The sequence below is a fragment of the Microtus ochrogaster genome, chromosome 24 (assembly GCF_000317375.1).
Source record: "Microtus ochrogaster isolate Prairie Vole_2 chromosome 24, MicOch1.0, whole genome shotgun sequence".
Lineage (NCBI taxonomy): Eukaryota > Metazoa > Chordata > Mammalia > Rodentia > Cricetidae > Microtus > Microtus ochrogaster.
Window position 1 is genome coordinate 9,013,417 of NC_022024.1, and position 9,581 is coordinate 9,022,997.

The window sequence follows — 9,581 nt, forward strand, 5'->3', positions numbered from 1 at the left end:
CCCACTTTCATTTGCAGGATTGGAGACTAAACCCAGGGCTAAGCATTTTAGGCTGCAGCTTCAGCCAGTTCCTTCACTATCTAAAGTTTTTTGAGACAAGGTCTTTTTATGTTTGTTTGTTTTCTGTTTTTCGAGATAGTGTTTCTCTGTGTAGCCCTAGCTGTCCTGGAACTCACTCTGTAGACAAGGCTGGCCTTGAACTCACAGAGATCCACCTGTCTCTTCCTCCTGAGTGCTGGGATTAAAGGTATACACCATTGCCCGGCAAGACAAGGTCTTAAATGAGCATCCCAAGATGGTCTTAAACTCACTATTGCAGCAAGACTGACCTCAAACTTGATCTTCTGTCGTGGCCTCTGGAGTGCTGGGGTTACAGAGGCACACGCCACCACACCCAGTTCTCTCACATGATCACCCCCACACCATCCTAGGGCGAAGACTACTCTGGGAGGCGGATGGGGTAGAAGACTCCACAGCACTCCCTGGTCCATGACTAACCCTGACTTTGGCTAACCACAGGGAAACGGACAGGGATAGGCACAGGGCACCTACTCCATCAGCTCCAGGGTGCGCCCATACCTGATAGTCCACTGAGATGCCATTGGGCCAGCTGATACTGACATTGACCAACACCACCCTCTCTGTGCCATCTAGGCGAGACCGCTCAATGCGCGGGTAATGACCCCATTCGGTCCAGAACAAGTACCTGTGGAGTAGGGATGGGAGTGGGGGATCAGGGCCCATACCAGGCAGGCCCTGGGCCTCGTCAGTAAATACTGTGGTCAAAGTGACAAGGCTAGATCCAAGCCAGCTTGCCTAGGTCCTTACCCCTTCTCTGGGTGGACAGTGATGGCCCGAGGCTTGTCTAGACCCTGGGAAATGACCACGTAGCGGAAAGAGCCATTGAGCCGGGCAACCTCGATGACATCGAAACCTTGGTCTGTCCAGTAGATGTTGCCTGAGGACGAAGTTGGTTCAGGAAGATTGGTAGAGAGCCACAGACTTGGTCCCCTCCAACCAAATTTTCCCTGTAGCCCCCACTGGCTCCTGCCCATACCTTCTCAGACCTCATGTCTCCTAGGCCTCTGCTTTTCCTCTAGAGCCTATAATCCCTTCCTCTGTTCACCTGCAATCCAGTCCACCGCGATGCCTTCCACTCGGCCAATGCCATTGGTCACCACATCCTCTCGCCAAGTCTGGTCACGCTTGGCCCGGCTGATGGTGCTTAGGCCCATGTCCACCCAGTAAATAGTGTCATTTTCTGGAAACAGAGGGGCGGACATGAAAACACCCATCGATGCAGAGACAAGTCAAGGGGGTCAAACCATGAGGAGGGTCAGGACAGAGGTACGTGAAGGCTGGAGGTACCAGGTGCTTGCTTGGGGTTGGGGGTGGGCGAGGACCACAAGAAGGAAGGAGCGAGGCAGCTACAGCCGGTACAGACCGCTCTTCTAGGTCTGCAATTATGTCACCCCCATAAGCTACGGGGGCACGCTGACCATCCCCAAGGCCAACAGCTCACCAGCATGGAAGTCGATCCCAACAGCCAGTGAGGTTCCCGACACTGGGACCAGGGCATCGGACTTGTCATTGGGATCCAGAGGGATTCCCCGGATTCCCTCATGCACGGAGTACAGGAGGAAAGAGCCCACACCTGGAACACAAGGACACTTTGGGCATGAGACTTCCTGGTGCAGCCTGGCCCCTATCACCCTCAGCCTGCTTTCCTGAGGGCTCACTTGACTGGGTGGGGCCTCCAAGTGCTCCAGCTCTGAGGGAACACCTGCAGAGCCACTAATCACCAGTAGAGGGCAGAAAGAGACTTACATTCCTTTCTCAGCCCTCACCCGCCACTTAGTTCAATTCTGTGCCTTCCAAGGCCCTCACGGGAGGCTACAAGGATTGGAGCAGACAGCTACACGGGCAGGACCCCTAAATCTATATGCCCAGTTGGGCACTGGTTTTGACCTTAGTTTTCTCTTCGTCATCCATCTGCTCTATTCCAAATCCCTTTCCAATACAAAGTTCCCAGCACCTTGCTTGCCCCTGGGTTGGCCTTGCTCCCAATTTGCCCCATGTCTCAGGAGGCACCACTATTCCCGCCTCCCAGACCCCTCCCTGACTTTCATCCCTTTGATGGGATATGTGCCCAAATAAATTCCCCGATAGGCCTTGGTTGCTTGAGCTCTGTGAAAGAAAAAATACATGGTCAAATGCATTTGTGGAACCCCAGACACTAAAAGTCTTCCCTTGTAAGATGCTCAGTACACGCAGTACTCAAGGCTCTGAGGCACCATGCAGAAAAAAACAACAACCATGTTTCCACTTTGCTCGGCCCGGCGTTCCCTTCTGTAACACCTTCCCACATCAAAGCAGGAGGTTTCTGGCAGAGGGCTTTGGGAAAAAGTGCTGTCCTCCGGCAAGCTCGTAAATGGGCAAGGTCTTGTGAAATGTCTGTGTCTCGTCCCTTCCCTGCCAGCCAGCTGCTGCCCAGCCCAGAGCCCGGTCTCCTCATACCCACTTCTCACGGTCTCCTAACCAGTCTAACTGCCTCCTAACTGCCTCCGTGCCTCCCTCCTCCACTCTGTAAGCTCTCTGCCGCCAGGTTAATCTCCCCCAAACACCATTCTCCAGGCGCTCCTGACTGAGAACCTCCAGGAACCCCACCCTAGCTCACAACCTTATCACAGACTTCCCACACTGCCCACTGCAGGGCTCAGGGGCCCTGGAACTTGACGGCTTAGCACCATTTGTTAGTTCTTGTATGGTATTGTGTGCGTGTGTCCCCAGTGCACACACGTGCTTGGGTTAGAACTCGGGACTCAGGGCAAACTAAGCACACACTACCACCAACCCATTTCTTCATCGTGCCAAGCATCAAATTCTACCCATTCTATAAAGCCTCTGTCACCTGGTTGTCTACCTCACCAAAACCTATTGTAGATACCAGATAGACACAGCCACTTTGTGGTCCAGTTTCTGGCTATGCTGGCCCTATCTTCTGTCTCAAGCCTTTATCCGTGGTACCCAGAGAAGTGATGCATCAAACCCAGAAGTTGCATGGAATGCATGAAGAACACTGTCTTTCCCAAATGCAAGATGGAACAGTGTGGGAGGAGGGATTAGGGTTAGGGTGGGAGACGCAGGAACTGACCCTCGCAGGCCTGCTGTCCGCTCCGGAGGCTGTAGCCAGCAGTGCACATACAGGACCGACTTGTCTCTGAGGTTGGCAGGCAGAGCTGGGAGCAGTCCCCATTGTTGACGCTGCAGGGGTTGGTGCCCTCACGCTCTGGGGAGGGGTGGTGGACAGAGCCGAAAGGTTAGACGGCTTCATGGAAGACTCGGATACAGGCCTGGGCTGCTCGGGGACAGGGTGGCCACTGGATACACCTTGGGCCTATTAGGGTCCCGCCAACCTAACCCAACTCCAGGTCTTTTGTCTTCCCAGGCCCCAGACCTTCTAGTCAGACTGTGAGCCTGTAGGACACCTCAGTGGAGATAAGGAAAGGAAGTCCCTGGGGGTGACGAGCAGAGCCTAACCCGCCGCCACCCGACTGTCTCGGTCCACTACTCTGGCGGGCTGCTCGTGGCTGAAAGTTCTCTTACCCCCATGCCCACTGCTGCAGGCCCCCTGGACACCGCATCCCTTACCCACTGCCTACCTAGCTGGATGTTCTCGTCATACACCTTCATGTGCATAACCAGCGTGGTGCTGTTCCTCAGCACCACAGACCCAGAACCGTCGGCCTTGTTGCACGTGCCCATCTTCTCCGACAACTGATCGGCCCACCACAGCTTGTCCCCTGGGGTGACAGGAGGGAATAAGACCCTTGGGAAGGTCCTTGATTCAGACCTCCCGCGGAAGTCATGAGGCTTCCGGGGTGGAAGGTGGGACCCAGGAGACCCCCCACCATCCGGCCAACCGTGCCTGGCCTGCTCTCCTCCCATCCCTCCTTCCACCCAAGCCCTCACCCATGATGGCCAGCGCCGTGGCCTTGCCCAGCTGGCTCCGCATGGTGTCGATGATCTCCAGGTCACTCCCGTCTAGATTGCAACGGTTGATTGTGTGGTTCCCAGAGCTGATCCAGTACAGTTTGCTTTCGGGGAAGTCAATAGCCAGCCCTGGAAGAGGAATAGGTATCACAGGCATGGAGCCTGGCACCAGGGACACGAACACAGGAGGATGTGTGGATCTGGGACAAGGTGGAATGAGGACTAAGCCATCAGGAGAGACCTAGGGCACCAGACGGAGACAGAAGCCTGCAGGAGCAAGCAGGCAAGCACATACCCACGGGACCCTTCTGGCCACTGAAGAGCAGAGTGCGGTTGCTCCCATCCATGTTGGCCATGCTGATATTGTCACCATCAGTCCAGTAGAGCTTGCTGGGGAAAATACCAAGAAGAGAGTTAGGGAAGAGTTCTCCCCCTTCCCCCTCACTCAGGTGCCCCCCTGCCCCGAGCCACCCGCAGACTGACCCACGGAGCGGGTGGACGACCAGGCCATGAGGCTGTTCCAGGCCCTGCACCACGGCGTTCTTGAAGGAGCCATCGAGCCGGGCCACGTTAATCTGCTTCTTGTTGGTGTCGTAACTTGTCCAGAACAGATTTCGGGACACCCAGTCCACAGCCAGTCCATGGGCATTTGGCAAGTCTGAGGGCATAAACGGGGAGTCGGTGGTCGGTGTTTGCACAGTTGGAGTAAGGGACAGGGGGACATGCTGGGGGCGAGCCCTGGGATGGGGACAACAGCATCAGAACCTGCAGAGACGACCGTCTCCACGCCTGTGCCGTTGATGAAGGCCCGCTTGATGGCTTGTGTGCGCACATCAGACCAGTAGACACGCTGCTCGCGCGCATCGTAGTCCAGCACCGTGACGTTGTCGATGTCGGGCACCGTGAAGGAGATGATGTAATTGTAGTAGGGGGCGTCCAGGTCCACACCCCGGATCTCCATCTGACGTGCGTACAGCAGGAACTTCTTAAACTCTGTGGGGCGCAGGCCAGTCACTGAAGGCAGTCTTTGCCTCCAGGCTTCCTGCCTAGGTTAGGTAGGTCCCTCCCCAGGTGCCCTCCGACGCTGCTGGCCTTCTACTGTCTTAATGTTGTGACCCTTTGATACAGTTCCTCATGTGGTGACCCCAACCATAAGATTATTTTGTTTTTTGGGGTTTTTTTTTGCCTGTATGTATCTGTATGAGGGTGTTTGATTCTGAAGTTACAGAGAGTTGTGAGCTGCCATGTGGGTGCTGGGAATTGAACCTGGGACCCCTGGAGGAGCAGCCAGTGCTCTTAACTGCTGAGCCATCTCTTCAGCCCCAACTGTACTACTGTTATGAATCACAATGTAAGCATCTAATATGCAATACATCTGATATAAGACCCCCATGAAAGGGTTATTTGATCCCCCACAGGTTAAGAACCACCATAAAGAGGCAGGCCCGCCTGTGTCAGATCCCGACAGCTATAGTACTGGTTTTTGGAGCCCTTCCTCCCAGCCATTCCTTTGCTTAACACTAGGACCTCTGGCCTCCTATTCAGCCTCAGTTTACCCGTATCTGCTGGGGGAAGCGGCTTCCTACCATAGCAGGTGGTATTGTCCTTGAGCTTCATGAGGTGGGGGCAGGCACAGGAGACAGTCCGGTTGTAGTTGATGAGGCACAGGTGGGAACAGGGGCCCCGGCCACCGTTGGCCTCACACGGATTTGGAGCTGACCCGGAGAGAAGACATCTTGTGACGTGTTGATCCCTACCCGGCCCTTCCCATCTGGACCACACCCCAACTCTCACCCTCCCTGTGCCAGCAGCGCAGGCCCCTTACCCATGGGCTGCCGGGAGGGGTGATAGACCTGCAGGTCGAAGGGCTGTGTGTTGGTCCTCTGTACCACAGTGACATTGTGGCCAGTCCACTTGTTGGCCTTGGCCAGTGTGTTTGTCCGCCAGTCGGTCCAGTACACCTCCCCGCCATACAGTGTCACTGCGAACGGGTGCGACAGGAATTCGTGTCCCCGCAGCACCTCCATGTGACCGGAGCCGTCATACCGGGCTGAGTAAATAGCGTCTGACCTGAGAGTGTGAGCAAGGGAACAGCGAGGGTCTCAGGGAGGTACCCAGGTGCCCGTCTTCCCTCCCCCTGCCAACAGCCGTCCCGATGGATAAAGCTTTCCTGAGCCCTGCCGGGTGACCAAAGAAGGAACGCAAGACTGAAGTGGACGGGATGGGGTGGGGTTGGGATCCTAGCCTCATGACCCCCAAGGAAGTCTTCTAGATTTCCTTCCCAGGCTTGCAGATGGCACTAGAGCTTTGGTGCACGCTAGAGAAAGGCACCTCGTCTTGGTTCCAGACAGGCAGAGCCCTCAGTAGAGGGCACAGGGTGTGAGCAGAGAGGAAGGTGAGTAGCTGTCGATCACAGCTGCTTTTCTCTGTCAGTCAGTCCTCCCCATCCCTTGCCCCCAATTCTCCTGTCATAGCGCTGGTCCCAGCCCCTCCCCCTGCCCAGGTGCTGCTGCCTCGACCCTGGCTGGTGGAGAGTGCTGACCTGGCATCAATCCAGAGGATACGCTTCTCCAGGTAGTCCACGGTGAGCCCGTTGGGCCAGCCCCCCGAGCCTGTCTCTCGGTGGATAGTGCGGCGTCCAGCCCCACTCATGGATGCTGCCTCAATCCGTGGCAGGCTGGCATCCCAGTCTGTCCAAAACAGGATCCTAGGGAGAAGCGTGAGGAAGGCCGAAGCTGGTGGTGGCGGTGCCATAGGTAAAACAAGGGAGAGGTGGGGCCAGCAGTACCAAGACGACAGGTGTCCCTGACCAGGCTGAACAGAACACAGGGTGGGGGAGGGGGAACCACGGAGCTAGGGAGGGACAGGAGGGGACAGACACAGTCCTCACCCATCCCGAGGGTCCAGCGCAATGGCCCTTGGGTGCTCAATGTCCCCCGCCAGCAGAGTGGTCCGGAGGGTTCCATCCAGCTTGGCCACCTCGATCTGGTCCAGGTTGCTCTCCACCCAGTAGATGTTGCCGGCGATCCAGTCCACAGCCAGACCCTCTGGTGTGGCCAAGCCATACTGAATCACTACCTCAAAGCTGGTCAGGGCTAGGGAGAGAGGGTTGCGGTGGTTAGGCACTCCCGGGCTGGGGCACGGTAGAGGCACAGATTCGAAGATCCCAACGACCCACCCTCACCCCAACTCCTCTGCCAAGTCCTCTGCCAGGCCTGGCTCCCACGATGGCAATCTCAGTGTCCCCAACTCTCCTCACCCAGGCCTCTTTCCCACCAGGAGGTGGGTAGGAAAGGGGCTCCTGGAGGAGGGGGTGAGGGCAGCCACTTTCTGCATGCCATGCAGATGGGGTTAGCTGGGAAAGCAGGTCAGGAGGACGGAAGCTTCTGGAACCATGTTTGGATGCAGTATGAGGATGATGGAACTTGCTAGAAATTACTCCACAGGACGTCCTGAAGATAGTCTATGTTAATACGCCCATGTGTCTCCTTACTTTCGGAACTGTCATGCGGTTAACAGATCAGTTTCCTTAGCTAGTCTCCTGGCCATGGACATCTGAGATGTTCTCAAGTTTCCTTGATAATCGACAGTAGTAAAACAAACTGCCTTCTTGCCTGCATTCAGATGCCACCTCCTCAGGGACCCGCCCTGACACAATTTAAAACCCTGTCTTGATCAACACTGTGTCCAATGCCAGTGTACAACAGATCCTCAATCCTGAGCCTGTGGCGGCTCAGGTTACTCTGAGAGAGAGGCTCAGGTAGTCCATCCTTACACGATATTTTCTTTTTGAGCCTGAAATTCCAAGATTGGGGAGCCAGTCTTTAGGCCACTCGAAAGAAAGGGTGATCATTTTGTTAATTATTGGGCTAGCAGCAATGCTCACGATAATTACGGGCATCAGGCTCTGAGACCCACAGCAAAACCTAACCCAATTAACGGGGTGGGGGTGGGGAACTGGAGCCTCAGCTTTGGGGCCACCTGGATCTGGGTCTGTGACCCTGAATGCCCAAGTGCCATCTGTGTACCATCCTGGCACTGCTCCCAGACCCAGCGCGTCACCTCCGTTGTCCAGAAGCTTCCCACGGTAGATCTTGTCTTCTACCACGTCGGTCCAGTAGAGGGCACTCTGGCTGAGGTGGAAGTCCAGGGCAATGGTGTTGCGTAGGCCAGGCACCAGGACACTGTAATCCCCCTTGTGAAGGTCAATGCGTCTGATCTCGTGGCGGTTGGAGAAGATGATGAAAGGTTTGAAGGGATCTGGTGGGAGGGATGGGAGTGGGTCAGCGAAGGGCGCACTGTCCAGGTATGTGAGGGTCTCTGTTGGCCTGGGCCTTCTGCCACATAGCGCCCACCCAGTGTGGCTTAGGGGCATAGCCAGGACAGCTTGGCTCGTCCCCCACACTGCACCAAGTCGTACCCAGACTGCGGCAGCTCTCGCCATCAGGCTCCAAGACCCAGCCCTCATAGCAGGAGCACTTCACGCTGAACTTGTTCTGGTCACATTTCTGGCTGCATTTGAGGTGCTTGGCACAGTAGCTCTGGATCTGGCAGGTGTGGTTGTCAGGGCCCAGCTCCATGCCCAGTGGGCAAGAGCACACGATGCCTTCACCGGGAGCCACTGAGCAGTTGTGACTACAGCCACCGTTATTCAGAGAGCACTGGTCTGCGGGGACAAGCAGGGGACAGGTCCAGGGTCAAGATCTGGCAGGAGGCAGGACATGGCTGTGTCCCATCCCAAGCCCTGAAACCCTAACCCACGGCCCCTGCAAAGCCCCTGCCCTGGGGGAACACGTGGAACACGAGAACCTGACACCTGGGATCATCACCCCCTTCCCCCCACACCTCTCCGCTCTCCATGTTCCTGTAACTCTCTTGGGTCCACAGCTAGGACCTGGGCATTTTGCCTCCTCTCTGGGAGAGCCCTTTGGTCAAGGCCCTTTCTTTGATCTCTCCCTCCTGAGGTGTAATTTGGGGGAGGGTGCAGAGGGGAATGCCCTAGACCCTCTGACAGGATCTGGAACTTGCTGTCAGGCAGCCACCACGTCAGCAGTTTCTGGGCCCGTCTTAGATGGCTTTAGCCTCCATTCTTCTCATTCACAGAAGTCACGTGACTACTCAGACCTTCACATCACCCCTGTGGCCTTCACTGACCCTGACCCTGTACCTTCTCCCTCATTCTGTACATTCTGCTCATTTCTGGGAACCTGGTTAAATTCCCTGATTAAATCCAGAAGTCTGCTCCACCCTGTACCTCACCTCCAGCCTGCTCTTCCTATTTAGCAGTGTTTGAGGGGGTCTATTCTAGGTCAGGAGTTCTAACCGCCCCCTTTCCTGTTGTACCCACAGAGTGGTGTGACTCTGGACTAACCTTTCCTTGCATGCCCACATGCCCGTGGAGTGGTGTGACTCTGAACTAATCACCCCCTCCTGCCGCATGCCCGCAGAGATGTGACTCTGGATTAACCCCCTCCCTCCTGTGCCCACGGAGTGGTGTGACTATGGACTACCCCTCCCTGTACACCCGCAGAGTGGTGTGACTCTGGACTAACGCCCCCTGCATGCCCGTGGAGTGGTGTGACTCTGGA

General features: G+C 56.0%; 1 protein-coding gene across 1 annotated transcript in view; it reads right to left on the minus strand.

Annotated features, from left to right (window-relative positions):
- Lrp1 (LDL receptor related protein 1) overlaps nt 1-9,581 on the minus strand; it is an 82,257-nt gene that overhangs the window by 26,986 nt on the left and 45,690 nt on the right. The window contains exons 23-38 of the mRNA XM_005358010.2: nt 8,414-8,659; nt 8,056-8,253; nt 6,884-7,088; nt 6,536-6,700; nt 5,819-6,063; nt 5,580-5,708; nt 4,759-4,986; nt 4,477-4,651; nt 4,289-4,383; nt 3,973-4,122; nt 3,663-3,803; nt 3,155-3,289; nt 1,523-1,654; nt 1,127-1,261; nt 829-958; nt 580-706 (exon numbers count right to left, since the gene is read on the minus strand). Coding sequence (XP_005358067.1) covers nt 580-706; nt 829-958; nt 1,127-1,261; nt 1,523-1,654; nt 3,155-3,289; nt 3,663-3,803; nt 3,973-4,122; nt 4,289-4,383; nt 4,477-4,651; nt 4,759-4,986; nt 5,580-5,708; nt 5,819-6,063; nt 6,536-6,700; nt 6,884-7,088; nt 8,056-8,253; nt 8,414-8,659 — 2,636 coding nt within the window. The remainder of the gene's footprint in view (nt 1-579; nt 707-828; nt 959-1,126; nt 1,262-1,522; nt 1,655-3,154; nt 3,290-3,662; nt 3,804-3,972; nt 4,123-4,288; nt 4,384-4,476; nt 4,652-4,758; nt 4,987-5,579; nt 5,709-5,818; nt 6,064-6,535; nt 6,701-6,883; nt 7,089-8,055; nt 8,254-8,413; nt 8,660-9,581) is intronic.